The sequence below is a fragment of the Aspergillus pseudoviridinutans genome (assembly GCF_018340605.1).
Source record: "Aspergillus pseudoviridinutans IFM 55266 DNA, scaffold_4, whole genome shotgun sequence".
NCBI lineage: Eukaryota > Fungi > Ascomycota > Eurotiomycetes > Eurotiales > Aspergillaceae > Aspergillus > Aspergillus pseudoviridinutans.
Genome location: NW_025091284.1, coordinates 422,553 through 438,869, shown reverse-complemented (window position 1 = coordinate 438,869; position 16,317 = coordinate 422,553). Strand labels below are relative to the sequence as shown.

At 48.1% G+C, this 16,317-nt stretch overlaps 7 protein-coding genes across 7 annotated transcripts; 2 read left to right on the top strand and 5 right to left on the bottom strand.

The window, feature by feature from the left end:
- Positions 1–481: 481 nt before the first annotated feature.
- Positions 482–1,186, bottom strand: Asppvi_005585 (uncharacterized protein; the record flags this gene model as incomplete). Its single annotated transcript, XM_043301503.1, has 2 exons — positions 482–1,030; positions 1,142–1,186. 2 exons carry the CDS (start codon positions 1,184–1,186, stop codon positions 482–484), a joined length of 594 nt encoding a protein of 197 aa, XP_043157438.1.
- A 571-nt stretch (positions 1,187–1,757) lies between these two features.
- Positions 1,758–2,201, top strand: Asppvi_005584 (uncharacterized protein; the record flags this gene model as incomplete). The annotated part of the gene is made up of 1 exon (XM_043301502.1): positions 1,758–2,201. The coding sequence occupies one exon, from the start codon at positions 1,758–1,760 to the stop codon at positions 2,199–2,201; it is 444 nt and encodes a 147-aa protein (XP_043157437.1).
- A 980-nt stretch (positions 2,202–3,181) lies between these two features.
- Positions 3,182–5,182, top strand: Asppvi_005583 (putative MFS sugar transporte; the record flags this gene model as incomplete). Its single annotated transcript, XM_043301501.1, has 7 exons — positions 3,182–3,305; positions 3,458–3,713; positions 3,768–4,016; positions 4,066–4,310; positions 4,357–4,744; positions 4,797–4,927; positions 4,977–5,182. 7 exons carry the CDS (start codon positions 3,182–3,184, stop codon positions 5,180–5,182), a joined length of 1,599 nt encoding a protein of 532 aa, XP_043157436.1.
- Positions 5,183–5,350: 168 nt separating this feature from the next.
- Positions 5,351–6,766, bottom strand: Asppvi_005582 (pepsin-like aspartic protease; the record flags this gene model as incomplete). Its single annotated transcript, XM_043301500.1, has 3 exons — positions 5,351–5,707; positions 5,754–6,072; positions 6,123–6,766. 3 exons carry the CDS (start codon positions 6,764–6,766, stop codon positions 5,351–5,353), a joined length of 1,320 nt encoding a protein of 439 aa, XP_043157435.1.
- A 591-nt stretch (positions 6,767–7,357) lies between these two features.
- Positions 7,358–8,119, bottom strand: Asppvi_005581 (type 1 glutamine amidotransferase domain-containing protein; the record flags this gene model as incomplete). Its single annotated transcript, XM_043301499.1, has 1 exon — positions 7,358–8,119. The coding sequence occupies one exon, from the start codon at positions 8,117–8,119 to the stop codon at positions 7,358–7,360; it is 762 nt and encodes a 253-aa protein (XP_043157434.1).
- A 524-nt stretch (positions 8,120–8,643) lies between these two features.
- Positions 8,644–9,912, bottom strand: Asppvi_005580 (putative integral membrane protein Pth11-like; the record flags this gene model as incomplete). Its single annotated transcript, XM_043301498.1, has 6 exons — positions 8,644–8,891; positions 8,949–9,019; positions 9,077–9,450; positions 9,504–9,571; positions 9,620–9,656; positions 9,715–9,912. The coding sequence occupies 6 exons, from the start codon at positions 9,910–9,912 to the stop codon at positions 8,644–8,646; spliced, it is 996 nt and encodes a 331-aa protein (XP_043157433.1).
- A 4,173-nt stretch (positions 9,913–14,085) lies between these two features.
- On the bottom strand, positions 14,086–14,676 carry Asppvi_005579 (uncharacterized protein; the record flags this gene model as incomplete). The annotated part of the gene is made up of 1 exon (XM_043301497.1): positions 14,086–14,676. One exon carries the CDS (start codon positions 14,674–14,676, stop codon positions 14,086–14,088), a length of 591 nt encoding a protein of 196 aa, XP_043157432.1.
- Positions 14,677–16,317: the final 1,641 nt, after the last annotated feature.

The following is a 16,317-nucleotide window of genomic DNA, read 5'->3' as shown; positions in this document are numbered from 1 at the left end:
TTCTGTTGTATTTCCTCTAAACAGATGCACTTCCGCTCGTGTGGGCGAGTATTCAAGAGACGATCAAGCGCGCAGGGCTCCAGCAATTCTCGGACGTAACCATTTTTGTCCAGGTAAAAGTCTCAAGACACTGACCAAGGCTAACACGTGGATGGCATGATGCAACAGTTTGCCCAGCACTGGGGCAACGCGATCGACGAATCTCATCTCTCTGACCATTCTTATGTCGATATTGGGAAAGAAACCTGTCCTACTGGCCCTCACGGGTTGGCGGTGTTGGTCTCCTGGCATTGCGGCTTCGCTCCGAGTGGGATCCTCGTACAAATCCGCTAGCGCCACAGACTCTCCTCTGGCGGCGATGCTGCTTGGACTTGTATGTCGGGTGGATTGGGAAGCAGCAATCTCCAGGATTCCGTCGCCCAAAGCAACAGTTCTACTCGACCAGTCTGCTTCACGACAGTGGTAGCCTTACATTAGAGCTCTATTCATCCTCGTCACTGTCTTCGCCATTCATACATTTAACCGCTTTGAACACATCGAAGATGCCAGTTTCATCCGTAAATTTCTCTGGGCGTCCAAAGTAGATCGGATAGGCAGAGTCCTGTGGGGACCACATAAGAGAGCCATGGAACGCATCAGCTGCACGATGATCAATTCTGAAGTCGTACCAGGTATTGGCCTTTGGAGGGAGAGGTCCCCATCCGTMAAATTCGAATGTAGGCTCTTCCGGGCTAACTTCCGGGTAGTAGAAGCTCATAAGTAGACTCCCGTCTCGAGCACTTCGCTCATCTGCGATAGCGATGACATTCTGTTCAATAAATTTAACTTTAGCTTTGTACCACTTCTCTAGTGCCCAATTTCGGCATTGCTCTTTAGAGGCGTTGATGAAATCTGAATCGAAAGACTCGCCGTCTTGCAATTCAATTCTAAACCCCTCTCGCTTGTCCGGGCAGATATCCGATTCAACAAGATAGTACAGAGGAGGGGCTTCCTTCTCTGTACTAAATTCGCGCAAGGCCTTAGGTATGAACTAATAACCAATGTCAGCATTGTTTTGTTACTAATATACAGTGCGACTCTCTTCAGCCCAGTCCGACAGACTGCCAACAACGTGTCCCTGATCAATCACAGATGGACTTACAGGCTTGGCCTCGTCCGCAACACAAAATAGCAAGGTGCGTGTCATGGTAAGGAATTTATGTCGTGTCTTTCAGGGGCGTATCAGGTGTGATAAGCAGCAGTAAAAATAGGTAAGCTAGCTTTTATACTACAAATTCAAAAGTAGGGATATAATGACGTCACCATACGCCTTGGTATATTTTAGCTCGTGAACTCTTGCGTCTGCGAGATTGAATAAGTACATGTGACTATTTTCTGCGAGAGAGCGGACTCAGAGCGACATGCAACTCTCTCCTCAGCATAGTTCTTTTGCCGAGTGGGCGGTACGTTGAATCATCAATCTCACCGAATGGGCCTCGTTGCCCATGGGATCTTGATTAATGGCACGTGTTTGAACAGGAGCCCTCGTTATGTCGGTCGTATCTTGGTGAGATATACAGATAGGTCTATTCGGGACGCTGCGGGGGTGCATCTCATCAAGTGACGACGTCAACCTACTTCTCCCGATGCTCGTATTCAATCCTGCCTCACCCGATGAAATTCGTGTTATATATAGGACACTTTCCCCCAACTCCTCTGACAACCATCTTGCGCAGTTAGTCTTATAATTACAACCATTTTTGCAACCATTATCATCAATGTTCCCTTTCCGCCCAGTCAACCTTCCACCCCATGTGCTGGTTACAAGCACCACCATCATAGGCCTGAGCCTCTATGTCTCACTATTTCGCAAGTCGCCCTTGAAACATCTCACTGGACGCGACGTCTTCGTACCAGCACCTTCTACGCCTCGAGTCGCAGACACCAATGCCCTCTTCGGCGTCGTAGCATGTGCCCTGCAGCTGCCGTATTTCCTCTGCTCGTACATGCCCATTGAAGAAAATCAGTGGCTGCACGTCACTGTGCCGGTTAGACTGGCTGTTTCTGCAGCTCTTGGTGTGAATCTCCTCTTCCGCGGGCGCCGCATGAGTGAGGAGGGTTTGTGGGAGTTTTTGGCGCTGGGAGTTACAGATTTGGTGGGTGCTGTGATGCTTGGGTGGGAGTTGGGGAGGTTTGATGGGATGGTGTCGGGATTTGAGTAAACTTGGGGTTTAGCGCAGGCTTCGTCTCAGGTGAGGTGGTTGGTATGTGGCATAGTGTGATATTCAGTGATATATCCCTTGATGTCATTGCTTGTACGATGAGAGAATTCAACTCCTTCAGACTATAAGTCCAAAGAAGATGCTATATTCGGTACAGTGATTTCACATATGCAAGCTTAGATGAATCATCCCATCATTATTTGGGGAGCAACATCGGTCCACCTGCTAAGCTAGCTAATACATCAGCGAAGTGACGTCCCACTGCACATACTCTCAGCAGACTATTGGAGTTATTCCGACTACACGCAGTATTGTACTCCGTTTGGTATGGAAGTTAGGCTAAAGTGGGTGCGGGATCTGTCATTTCACCTGCCGGATCTGGCAACACCGGGGCGATCGCGGGCGGGGGAGCCTGGAGAAGGAGATTCTGGGGTTCCCCGCATGTCGGGCTTATTCCGAAGGCCAGAAACAGGACATTCACTTGATAAGATGTCGTCCATGAGTAATAGCAATTGCCTAGCTCACGGTATTCCAGCTGGAGTTAATGGCAACCAAAGGGTGGTTAGAATCCTTATCAAAAGGCTTGATCAGCGTCCACAGTGTCACTTCGGCAAGTCATGCAAAGACTGTTACGCAATCCAGGCACACGCAAGAAGCTCACTTATGTACTAATACATTTCGTTCTTCCACTATGGACGACCTGGAGAAGGATATACACAACATCGTTACTTATAGTTACCGTAAATAGGAATCGTCCCGTAGCATTGTCTTGTAAATGATTATATCATTTCAAACAGTCCTCTTAATGACAGATACTTCGGACACCCATGTTACCATGTCCATGTCCGGCTAAGATGCCAACACAGGATGTTACCCCAAATTCACACTGCGAAACCTGCACAGTGGGTCTCGGTCGTGCAGATCGCTTCTCTTTGTCCTTTCTGTGGTGGTATATAAGGGCGCCATATCCATCTGCCGACATGCTCATCGAGGTTATCAAACGTACTCTCGCGCAGCTCAACGCAGCAAAACATGTTAACCCAGAAGCACAAAACGAAACCCCACTTTGGGCTCACTGGAGGATGGCTCACCTTCTGGATCACGGTGAGCAACGGAGTAGAATAAAATCAGTGAAATACTAAGACTTAAGCAGATTGCCTGTGCTACGGACATGACATTGTTCGGCTATGACCAGGGAGTGTTTAGTATGTACAGGATTCAGTGCATACTACCAAGGGGCTAATATGTCTACTTAGGCGGAGTCGTCGTCACAGAGGACTTCTTAGCCGTCCATGACCTTGTCGGGCCAACCAAGACGAAAACCTTGTCGACCGTTACAGCTATCTACGATGTCGGCTGCTTTCTCGGCTCCATTCTAGCTTTCATCGTGTCCGAACGGCTCGGTCGGAAGAAGTCCATTCTTCTGGGAACAACCATAATGGCAGTCGGCACTATCCTTCAAGCCAGTTCTTACAGCTTGGCGCAGATGTTCGTCGGCCGAGTGATCCTGGGGTGAGTAGACCATTGATCGAGCTACATATAATAGCACAATGTTGATACCTTTAGTATCGGCAACGGAATCAACACCTCTACAGCGCCGGTATGGCAAACCGAAACTGCCACCGTCAAATGGCGAGGAAAGCTGGTCATCCTGGAAATGGCACTCAATGTCTCTGGCTTTGCCCTCGTCAATTGGATCAATTACGGGCTTTCTTTCAAAGGTGGTGCGCTCGCATGGAGGCTGCCTATCGCACTCCAATTTTTCTTCATCTTCGTCCTCTACGCAACTGTACCATGGCTTCCTGAGTCTCCAAGGTTGGTTTTTGATCATAGATCCCGACGATCTCCTGCTAATGCACATTAGATGGCTTCTCTCGCACGGGCACAGTGAGCAAGCCCTCGATGTAATCTCCCGCATCGAGGCCAAGCCAGCCGATGATCCGTATATCATCACGCAGTACAACGAGATCGAATACAGTATTAACTACGAGCGCGAAAATGCCGTCTCCTGGACTGATTTATTACTACGCCGCCAAAAGACAAATGACACTAAGACGCTGCGGCGGATCCTTCTCGGTGCGGGAACTCAGGCTCTACAGCAATTCCAGGGTATGTTACCCCCTACAAATAAGTGAATACTGGCTAATATGCGCAGGGATCAACATCATGTCGTACTACCTCCCTCTAGTGCTCATCAACTCAGTCGGCTTGTCAAATAGCATGTCGCGGCTCCTCAGTGCCTGCAACGCGACATCCTACTTTGTGTTCGCCTGTGTAGCAGTCATCATGGTTGAACGTTTCGGTCGAAGGGGCCTAATGCTGATGTCGACCTTTGGCCAGTTTGCGTGTTTCCTAATCATCACTATTCTCCTTCGATTTGCGGAGAACGACCCAAAGTACGGTACTGCTTCAGTGGCATTCTTCTTTCTATATTACATTGCTTTTGGAATCGGCATGCTGGGTGTTCCGTGGTTGTACCCAACAGAGATCAATTCTCTTCCTATGCGGACAAAGGGTGCGGCTGTCTCGTCTGCGACGAACTGGTATGTCCTTACCCACTTTTTTGTCACTCTGCCTCGGATTCATAGTATACAGGATCACGAATTTTGTCATTGTCGAAATCACACCTATCGGGATACAGAACATCGGGTGGAAATTCTGGATCGTGTGGACAATCACCAACGCGCTTTCTCTTCCGATTATATACTACCTGTACCCGGAGACCGGTGAGTATAATTTGCAGTAACCCATCCGAATGGCGCTGACAGTCTCCAGCAAACCGAACTCTGGAGGACCTCGACGCATACTACCGTTCAAATCCCCCACTGATTGTAACGGGAGACCCGGATGCAATCTCAACCGGCCGGCCATTGAAGTATATCCAGCACGAGGATGAGGAACTACAGCGACAGATGAAGCAAAGGCAAGCGACGGGGGACGAGATCAAGATTGGCTCGGCTACTGTGCAGCATGTGGGATGATTACCAGATCCATATATCTCTGTTCGTGCCAGACCAGCAGAAGCGATAGCTATGAGGGAAGTTCAAACGATTACATGAGACCTGTTGAACGATATATCATGTTTAACAATATATTACACTGGGCAGATTATAAAGTGTCTATATCTTCTATATGCAGTTTGTCCATGCTTATGCACTCGCCGCAAATCGCATCTCTGCAGCCCCGACATCGAACACTGCCACCACGTTCCTCAAAAACGTGCCTCCCAGGACAAATATACCCTGCCCAACATTTCCTCCAGCATTGATCCCGCTAATGCAGGTTTCGTTTCCCGAGTCATCCGTCCCGGCCGGCAATATCATATCCGTTGAATTGATGTAGAATGTCGAACCCCCGATTGTGACACCATGCACTGGCGCTTTCGCGTTACAATCCACCACATACGCCCCCTCGTCGTCATTGTACTCCGCCGGGGGAATAAACGCCGCGTTGACAGCGTCCGCTATGAAGTCTGGGTAGTAGTTCATTGTCGTTCCTGAGTCGACCTGTGATTGTTAGCCGGGTTCGAGTGAAGGACCGGTACACCCTTACAAGATACTGACTGTCACCATCAGCGTCTGGAAAACTCTCGTCGCCTACCGAGACTCCATCGATATTGACAGTGTAAAAATCATAAGTCCTCGGATAACCTCTAATGTCCGTGATTAGGATGGGCGTAGAACTGAAATTCCCCTTTATGTCGATAGGCGGCAATCCACCGAGCGCCAGATACCCGGCTGCCGTTCCACTGGATGCGTTACGGCTCATCACCATGCTGAAGACGGGATCAATGAGATCCTGTTCGTACATGGTTGCAAAAATGGGGTTGTAGAGGCTTGGCTGCATGTAATCAGTTGTGTAGGCGTTCGCGCTGTACCCACCGTCAGTTGACAATCATAACAATAGGGGAGAGTAACCCACAGAGAAGAATATGCGAGACCCATCAATCCCGACGTGACACCATCGCCGTACCAACCCGCATAATCAACCAACCCAATAGTCTGGTTGACCGAGATGCCGGCTAATGTTACGTTCTCGGTACCGATAATACCGGAGAGGATCTCCCCGTCTGCGTACTTGATATCCAGATACTCGCCGTCGATTTCATCGAATGTGGAATCAGGTGAGTATGCCTTCCCGAATTGGCAGTCTGACTGTTCGACCTCCCACCCGCTATCAGGGCTGATGCATGTGAAATCGTCTCGGACGACCCATAAATCGCTAGACCCTGTGTCGATGACCACCTCGAATGTCTGATCGCCGATCGTGATTGATGTCGCCAACCCGCCTCTTTCGGCGAGGGAGACTAGATTTGTGGATCCAGTTCTAACCTGGCTGTTGAGCTCGACTGCGCTGCGGGCGTTGCCCTTGTTGTTGATCTTGGTGAGCTCAAGGACATGTGGTGTTGTGACCCTCTGGGTAGTTGGGTTTGTGAATGCTGATGGTTTCCTGGTGCTTGTCCTGAGGGGCGTTCTTTGGGAACGCTGCATATACAGAGGAGATGCTGCCGTACATGACGCTGAGGCGAACAGGTATAGAAGTAAGCTGCTTGTTGAGAAATGCATTGTGACTTTCTTTGATATCAAACTTGGTCTTCAGGAAATAAAATAGCAGGTTGCATATGCCCTCCTCCCCTCATTGTCAACAGCAGGAAAGTACATGGTTAAATATACTTTAAGTGTTCAACAAATGAAGTGGTTGGCAGTGATATCTTTGATCATCTGCCACATTGACGGCAACATTCTTCCGCATTTGTTCCGTTCGTCAGCCTCCAACAGAAATTAAGCAACCTTGACGATTGAAAGGACGCATAGTATATCTTCAGATCGTAGTTACCAATTTTACCTTAAGAAGGGACGCTAATTCAGTAATTATATGATTTCTAGGTCATGCAGCACCGATCTAAAATGTAAAATCCACAGTTGTTAATGCCAGAAGAGGAAACATGATTGGCGTCCGAAAAGGGCTTATCGATAAGTAGAAGATAAGATAACGAATGGATAAGATGAGAAAGAGACCAAGGATAGAGGGGCTGGGGATGGCCACATTCCAATGCATTACCGTTTCCCAGCCATTCGAAGCAAGGGGCTATCACGGTGTCGGCATCAAATTGAGACACTCAGGCTCTGCCGACCGGGAAGTACAAGCACATACACTCAATGAACACTAAGCATCCTCAGAAACTGATCCCCCAACGCATTCGCCGCCAGAGGATTCCCCCCAGTCACCAACTCACGGTCAACAGTGATACTCCCAATCTTCTCTCCGGGCCCTTCGACCATCTCAGCCCCCTCATTGCGCAAAGACGACTCCACCTTCTTGATCTCCCCACCTAACATCGTCTCCATGACTTTCTCCTCCGCATCACTCCAGCACGTGATCTTATACCCCTTATAGATAAACGACCCATCCCCCGCCTGCTTCGTACTCAAAAACGCAATCGGACCATGACAGATTGACGCGGTAGGCTTGCTCTTCGCATGGAAATGCCGCAGCACCCGACCCACCTCCTTATCGTCACCTAGATCCGAGAGCGGCGCATGTCCCCCTGGAATGAACACCCCCGCGAAGGAATCCAGCTCCGCGTCGCTAATGGTGCTGAGCGGTCTAGGTCGATTGAACCCATTCTCGCGCTTCATGCGGTCGATGAGCTCGTTCTCGCGCCGGCGTTCGTAGAAGTTGCCTGCGAAGGCGAGGAGGGATTCGCTGAGGGGGTCCGGAGTGGGTTCGAGGCCTTTAGGTGAGGCGAAGGTTACTTCGTACCCGGCATCGAGGATTTTCTGGAGAGGTTTGGCGAGCTCCATGAGGAAGAAGCCGGATGGCTGTTCGACTGTTTTGCCGGCGTCGGAGCCGGATGTTTTCTTTAGGGGGAAGGATTTGGCGTCGCTGAGGATGATGAGGATCTTTTTTGCGGGCATGATGATCTGATTATGAGTTGATTTGAGTGGAGTATTGATTGAGTTAGAGGAAGGTCAAGAAATGCTGGTGTCCACTGGCATATATAGGAATGGCCGGAGGTGACATCGGGATGACGTAGGCCTTGGAACGTGGATAGGACTGACATGCATGTTTCATGAATAGGTCATAGTATGACGAACAAGGAGAGAGGCATATTAGCACTATTCATTAAAACAGAGAGCAGAAGGGGGCATCCTCGGGTACTGTTGAAAGTGCTTATTCGGAGCTGATGTCGGCATGCCGGGTATCCTGCGGTGGGCTCCCGCCCTTCGAATTGACGGGCATGCCTTTGTTTTCTAATTGTATGGTATTGAAATTCAACTTCATTTATCAAACCCCCATTTGGTATATTTTGTACATGATAATTGGAAAAGTATATATCAACGAAGAGAAGGGAAGCAAACGAAAGACGAGTATGGCTTTACTCGGGATGAACTAGGCCGCAAAGAAAAACGAAAAGTGACAAAGAGAGGAAGACTAAAGGCTATGCTTTAGTGCATTCGGTGTGATGACTGTACTGACTCTGAGTGGCATAAGCGTAAAGAGTAGTGGCTTCCGACAGCCCGTGGGATCTTCTGAAATTGTCCTCTTTGGACTCCGGCGGCGATCCGATCCGAGCCCAGAATTGTCGGTGGGCGACTTTGAATAGAGGTTTCAGGTTGGGAAGACACGCCGCTGTGATGCCTACCGACGCTTCGATGCATGTCCAGACAACGACGGGAATTTGGTTGTCTGCGCAGATGAATGGTTAAAATGTGAGAGCAGGACAGCGGACAGATTACCACTCACAGGTAATATCGGGCCCAGCTTTTGTGAACTCGATCATAGCGACAAGTCGTACAATATCAAAGATCAGGGTCCTAGTGTGCGGTTAGTGACCAAGGCACAGGACATCCGGGCATGGACACGCAGCTTACAGTCCGCCAACCATGAACACTCCGGAAAGCAAAGCTCTCTGCGTCTTCGAGATTGGTAGATCCCATACAATCTTCAATGGCATAATGAGAATGATCAAGTCCGTTAGAATGTTCGGGATCTGCTGTCCGTAATAGAATTTGGCCGGGTCGATACACGATCCCTCGATCGAAGGCTTCCAGAACTTCTGAACCGGCAAACACATCAAGGCGCCGACCAGGAATATACCTAGAGCCCAGAGAATGACAAACGCCGCGAGAGCATTGGCGACGATAATCATGCGAGGAACGGAGAAGAGCCGCTTGTATAAGGCGAGAATCGAGAGCTTGATGAAGAGGATGCATGCAGTGTACACGAAGGAGTTAGACCATCCGATCTGCCGCGTCATGTCAGCACTTGTCCTCCTGCAAATTCAAATCGCGTACTTACCTGGTAGTAAACTTCCAGATTCTTCTGAGGAATCATGTCTATATGCGATCCTAAGCCGTTGAACAGGACTGCATTTCGTCAGTAGTCGAAAGCACAGAAGAGCACAGACAACTCACGAATGGTCACTCCTATTGAGCATCCATATTTGAACAACTTAGCGACAATCAGCATTCTGGTGGCGAATCTTTCAAACACAAACGATCGATCATACCAAGGCCACGAGAATCAGATAATCATCGAGGTACAGCCTCGTTCCATTGATCCTTCTCGCCACCAGGCGCAAGATAACGGCAGCTGTGGATATGATGAAGGCAAAGTACAGCGCAATGATAATAGACCGACGCAGGTTCTCGTTTGGATGTTGAAAGTCGCCAGGAGTGCCATTGCCGGATATCTGATCGAGTGACATAGCGGGCGGTCTGTCCGAATGTTCTGCAAAAGCGATGAAGGAAAGAAACGAGGGCTAAGATGAATCAACCGTTGAAGAACGAGCAAGGCTGCAGCAATTATTTGAAATCGCCAGAGCCATGTCGATGGTGGAAACGGTGCTGCATATTAAATGTTTCCCGGACGGAATACTCGGCTGTCATCGCTGCCAGATCGGTCACACACTCCTTCTTTCTGTATCAAGCTCTGCAGGGCCCGAAGATTCAATATTCGGTCACTCACTCATCACATTATTGACACGCTAGCATCATGTTTGTGCCATAGACCTGTCCACAAAATTCGCGGGTGGCCGATCTGGCACCAGAAATGCGCCGTTTTCGCAATCTGGAGGGGTTAGGAGTTCTAGCGGTAGTTTGGCGAAGAGGATCAGATGCTGATCACTACGAGAATCGAACGACTGAGCGCAAAGCATAAATAGTACGCAGTTCTTTATCGACGCGTGTCATGATTGACAGGTACCCAATGATGCAAGTTTTGGCGTCTTTGCCCCAATGTGGATCGAAATCTCTGCCAATCTGCGCAATTTACTACTACTACCGGCTTGCCCTTGCTGGGCCTTACAGCCTTGTCTAAACAAATCCAGGGAGGCCTGAACCTTCTCCGATAAAGTTGAAGCAAGGCTCAATTGCCGTGGGAGGAGATCAATCATTTGTCGAATGTGATACGTCATACTTCMCATCTGATTCCATCCACTTATCAATCCGGATACAACGCCAGCTCGCTCAGTCAAATGTTTGCTATCTTACAAGGATCATATTTGTCAGTTCACGTAATCGACAAATATCGCACTCTCCAAAAGCCGAATGTACTAAGCAAGTCCGGTTCTCGCCAGAAGTTAAGACTTACAGACTAAGGAAAGACAAACTTGACATGTCATATACAATCTCTCGATCAAGCCGACCAATCTCCCTTGCTTGTCAATAATTTTCTAATATTCTAGAAAGCTTGCCCCTGCACTCCTTTCTCTTGCCCGTTGCGATGAAATACCTCCCAGTTCTTTCCTGGTACTGCTAGTTCTGATTCAATGGCCAGCCACAATCTTTAGTGGTGCCCGTAGGCAGTTTGTCCGAAGAAAAGTTACCTAAATAAGTAGCAAATAGCTCGAGAGTCATCCGAAATGGCTGAAGACTCAATATTTTGCCAATCATCTGCGGCTGAATCTTCTTTAGGCGTTTGCAGAAGACTGGAGCACACGACAACGAAATTTGGCTGCCTGTACATGTGACACATGGATGTTCTTCAGCGTCTAGACATGGATGACGATGGAACCAGATCCAGTTATGCAAGATGAATGTGTCTTCTGAATGTTAATTTGTCGAACTTGATGCTGGTGGCTGACCCTTCAACAACGAATACATAGGTGGAGGCTATTGAGATCTAGGCTTGCGAAAGGACTGGCTAGCTGCGTGTGGGGTAATCGAGATTCATGATTTGTTGTCTAACCATCAAACTCTACTTTTCAATCCTTTTCCCCACAGGCCACAATGTGGCCATTTCTCCTCAACTCAACTTATGCAGATGTAGAAGAGGTATGTGATCCGAAGTGCATCTCTCTACTGGTCATGACAAAGCATCCCTGTTCTAAAGAGACAGAGCTCATCAACTAACAATTGCCATGCATGCATTTCCATGTATTTCGCCTGCGAAGTGGTGATACATGCGGTCAAGATTAGAATTTCGGTGGCTAATGTAAGGCTGTACCACCTCATGTTCAGGACATTTAGACCAGTACTCAATCCAAGCTTGATTTACATGAATGCTTCACTTAGGCATGCAGGGATGATCGTGGTTGTTTACTTGGCACTGATGTCTCATGCATTAGCTTAAAGATTAATGCTTAGACCTTTTTCAATAGCTCACATTCATGAATAAAAGGAACGTGACGACATCGACATGATGCGTATCCCATTACTAATTAAATAAAAAGGTAGCTGTGGCATTCTATATATATGTTTATGGCGCAGTCGAGATGTCAACAATGTCCCAACTTTCCTGCCCGTAGAGAACAGTATCGTCACTGCGGACCGTCGTAACTGACCTCGAGGAGGCAAAGACAGTCTTGTGTGCCTTGGAGTCACCCGGGGATTTGCTTTGCTATTCAGCTGCATGCTAGCCCAATCCATCGATTTACCGTATTGCCATGCCATGAGCAGGGTGAGTTCTAGGCTAGAAAATGAAGGCTGTGAAAGATAAAATGGTCCGAAATACCTACGCGACGTCATTCCGGTTCCCCAACTTTGTGTATCCTGAAGTCTTTCAGAGCAGTTGCCTCGTCCTCGTCTACGTAGTCAAGATTCAATCAGCCCTCGGCTATGCTGCTCTTCTCCCACCGTCCCATTCTAGAGAACGGTATTTAAAAGGCTACTATTGCATTGTGCGGCAGTGCCCAACCCTTCAAAGAGGTTATTTGATATGCTCTCTATCCTCGAAGCGGCCAGATAGTAGTGATTAGTCATATTGCAGGGTTCTAGTGTCAATCCTCATAAGCATGTTTAAAAGCTCTCTAACGTCAAAGCAACGAGGATGCCTCCAGGACGGGAATAATTTTGCATCATACCACTGTAGTTCTGGCGCACTTGTTGCGGTCGAAATTTGTCTCAATAAGCGTGTGTTCATAGAGTAGGATTGTGGGTGTGAATATATATTCTGAGGCGCAGACCAAAGGATAGCAACGCATCTCTACCTAGCATTCACACATCTCACGTTTTGATGGCTAGCAAGGCCTTAAATTAGCTATCTCCCTACGGACCGGAGAATTCAACAATACAACGCCTCAAATAAACAAGACTATGGAGGCGGCACATGTTCGTTCTCCGAAATGGCAGACGCCGAGTACCGAAGACGCCCCGGTTAACCAATCAGTAGACCTTAGGTGTCGGATCCGACAGATACGAACCATCTCCGAGCTCCACATCCATGGAGACTTGTGTACCTAACTGTCCCTGGCTTTGTCAGTTCCATTGGTACTTGGTATTCATCTTAGGTCTAACAGGTCGAGCAGCAAATACATTGTTCAGACAAATGACAGATGTAGTCGGCATCGATTCTTTGAAAAAGGGAGAAGAGCCGAAGGAAGAAAACGGTTATCAGTCTATTTACCACGCGTGATTTTTAAGCATAGCCACGACAAAGAGGGCATTGCTTCTTTGCCTCGGATAAGTAGTAACGTTGGGCTGTGGCAGGCATCCTCACAGCCACCAAGCTTAAGGTATCCTCAAACAGTGGGGCCATACACGCGCGAAAGGGGCAAAGCCAGGTTTCCGATCACCCAGCTTATAAAGACTCCTCTTCCCTCGTCGCAATTATTGACTCTTACCCACCATCATGGACCTTATCGGTTTCTCTACCACCGCCCTGCTGTAAGTTGTCCTCCCTGTTAAATATACTCGCATCTATTCGACGCAAGTCTTACCACCAGTTAGCAAAACATGATTATCACACGCGGAATCTCGCTTGTCAACTTCGCGGTTGCGTCCTCGGCGCTCGCATTCCAGGTCTTCGTTCTATATCCGTGGCACAATCAATTAGACGCCGAGTTCAAGGCGCTGAAGGAKGAACATATCCGAGTGCTCAACCAAATGAATCGAAGGACTGTGTCTCAGTGACGAAGCGACGAGATGGTCCATTGATTGGCAGCGTTTAATCCAGACGCGACGGTGATACAATAGACGGAGGCTAAAAAACGGTATAGACTCCTCATTGTCGAAGTTTTTTATTGGCTCCACTAATGTTTGCAAGGCTTTTTTCAATCCATATAAGTTGTGGAGCTCTTTATGCACTCCTGGGAACATGCTAGGTACTTGTAAGCATGCCACTGCTTCTATAATACTAACCTCTCTTTGCGAGAAGTTTGCTAACATGTGGCAATTTGGCGTTTTATCAGCAGATTACTACGAATGGACAGGGGTAGATTATAGATAGTCGCAACTGTCTTGTCCAACATCACTAGCCTGAATTTAATCTATGAAAGTCGGAACAAACCCTCTGGAGTTCAACAGCAGAACAGTTACTGCCTAATCAAACGATACTTACGCCCCCATGTATATTGGTTTCCGTCCACGGTGACCAGAGAATCAAATTGGTCACTTCAATCCCAACAGACTCGTTTGGTTGCGATAAGTCCCGGTTAATGCCTTCAGATATCGTTATTACCCCCGGAGAGACAGCTGTCAAAGGATAAGGAGGGACCACAGTAGGCATTCTCGTTGAAGCTACCAACGGGGCCCAGCTTCAACCATCCATCCCAGGTTCCACCATGGTCMATGCGAAGGCACTGAGTACCGCAAATATTGTTATGCTCGACATTGTTCAGATATTTCTTGATAGCACCGGCAATGGTATCATGTTGAGCAGTGGTATCACAGTTGCGGCCAGTAGAGTAGTACGTCCACTTTAGGCCCTCAAAGGTGCCGTGCATAGCGTTGCAGTTTCCCCCGTTGGACAGATCTTTGATGGTTGTAGCGATGTTTCTCGAAAAGTTGACAACATATGAGGCGATGGTAACGCATGCAGCCACTGCGGCAAGTGTCCGTTCACATACAGTAATTGGAGTACGTTCAGCAAGTTCGGCGACATCACGAGTGTCGAGACTGGTTTCGTTGAGGCTGATTTGGAACCACTTGTCGGGAAATGGCTTTCCATCGATGGTAGAAGGCCATGTAAAAGCCAGCGAGGATGTTGTAAGACAGCAAACTGTCATAATCAACAGACTCTTTGCGAATAACATAGTGATTAAGGCTATTGAAGATAATGATACCAGAAAGGGCGAGATAAAAGGCTGTGTCGGCAAGGCGATCAACGAAATCAGGCATTGCTTTAAGAACTGATGGATTTGAGATGATGAAGGAGGACTACGCTTCTCCTTATATATTAGGCGAGTCATACGATATATCACCTCCAGAGGATGATTCTACTTTATCCACATACGCGATTTTCTCGCGAAGTACCAGGGAGTCGTGAGTTCGCTGTGGTGGGGATTGCTATGCTGTCTAAATAGCGGCCCTGTATGTCTCATGCCACAGAGAAACTATATCAATCTCGCGGATTGCCTCCACAGTGGCTCTCTATCTGTGGGGACCGGGGGACCAGTATGAATTCTTGAAAAGGTAGATTGTAACTTTTCCTGTATATCTAAGTCCGACATAGCGCCCCGTTACTGGCAGCCAGGCATTCGTAAAGCACCAAAGTTTTATCTGTACTCATTTGAAGCGCACCATTTGCAAAGGGGTTGTGATTAGATAGCTAGAGTCTTCAGCAATGTGGTCCGCTGCCTTCCGGCGGGCGGAGCAGATGCTGAGCACGTCCTTTTAAGCACCTCTTTTTACTGGTTAGAACAATAATACTAACAGACTATATGCTTGGCATTACATGAGGGGATAAGGTCCTCTTGGCCTCGGGAGTGGGATGTGAGCTATAATATGGGCGGCGCCAGACCAAGTGGGAGCAGCCGAAGGGCTAACAACCAACATGTGAATATAAGTGGTTAATTTGCAGAGCTAGCAGGTTCTGTACACTGATGTCTCATTCTATAGCGAAAGAGTGACCTAGTAATATCCTCGGAGTTTCTATTAGCCCCCTGTCTGTCACCAGTGGACATTCTTGATTTTGAGACTTTCTTGCGCGCTTGATTTCCACAGCAGGAAGGTGGCAGCTGGTACCCACTGCACCGCTGGCACTCTAAATTCCGGTTACTGTTCTGAAGTCTTGCAGATTAACGCCATTCGCCACAGCAAGCGTGCGCATAGTGGTCACCGCCGCACTTGAGATAGACATCCTAAAAGGAGATGAGATACCGTGTAGACGTGGGAGGAGACAAAGGCGGGCGACAGGCTGAAGCTGGCGCTATCGAGCAACAGCAAGGTTTATTGCAGGCTACTTCTCGCTCCCGAAATGACTAGATTCTCAGCTTAAACTCAATTTTCTGATATCCAAAGTGGATAAGCTCAGTCTGCTGCCACACAATACCCAGGTATTAATCCTTACGTGGGATAATTGCGACACCCATTCCGCAAGCTCAGAAACTGAGTGACTCAGTAACGCTACTGTCGGGTTCCATTTGAAAACTTATACTCGGCCGGCCGGCCCAACTCTATGGACGAAGGGCAAGTCAATACGAACCAGTTCTTGTCTCACACGCGTAATCCACTTTAATTGGCATCGACCCAAGCTTGACTTTAGGGTTACAGCATACGAGTCATGCTACGCGGTTGATTATAAAGCTCGAAACTATGTAGTAATTCATTGTCCGCCTGTAATCTCCATAGAACTGCGATGAGTGGAAGCTTCCTACTTCCCTTTCTTTGGGTTTAGAAGGTATAAATAACTGAGACTCCTAGTCAAGTGGCTGCTAAATACAGATAGTCTGCCA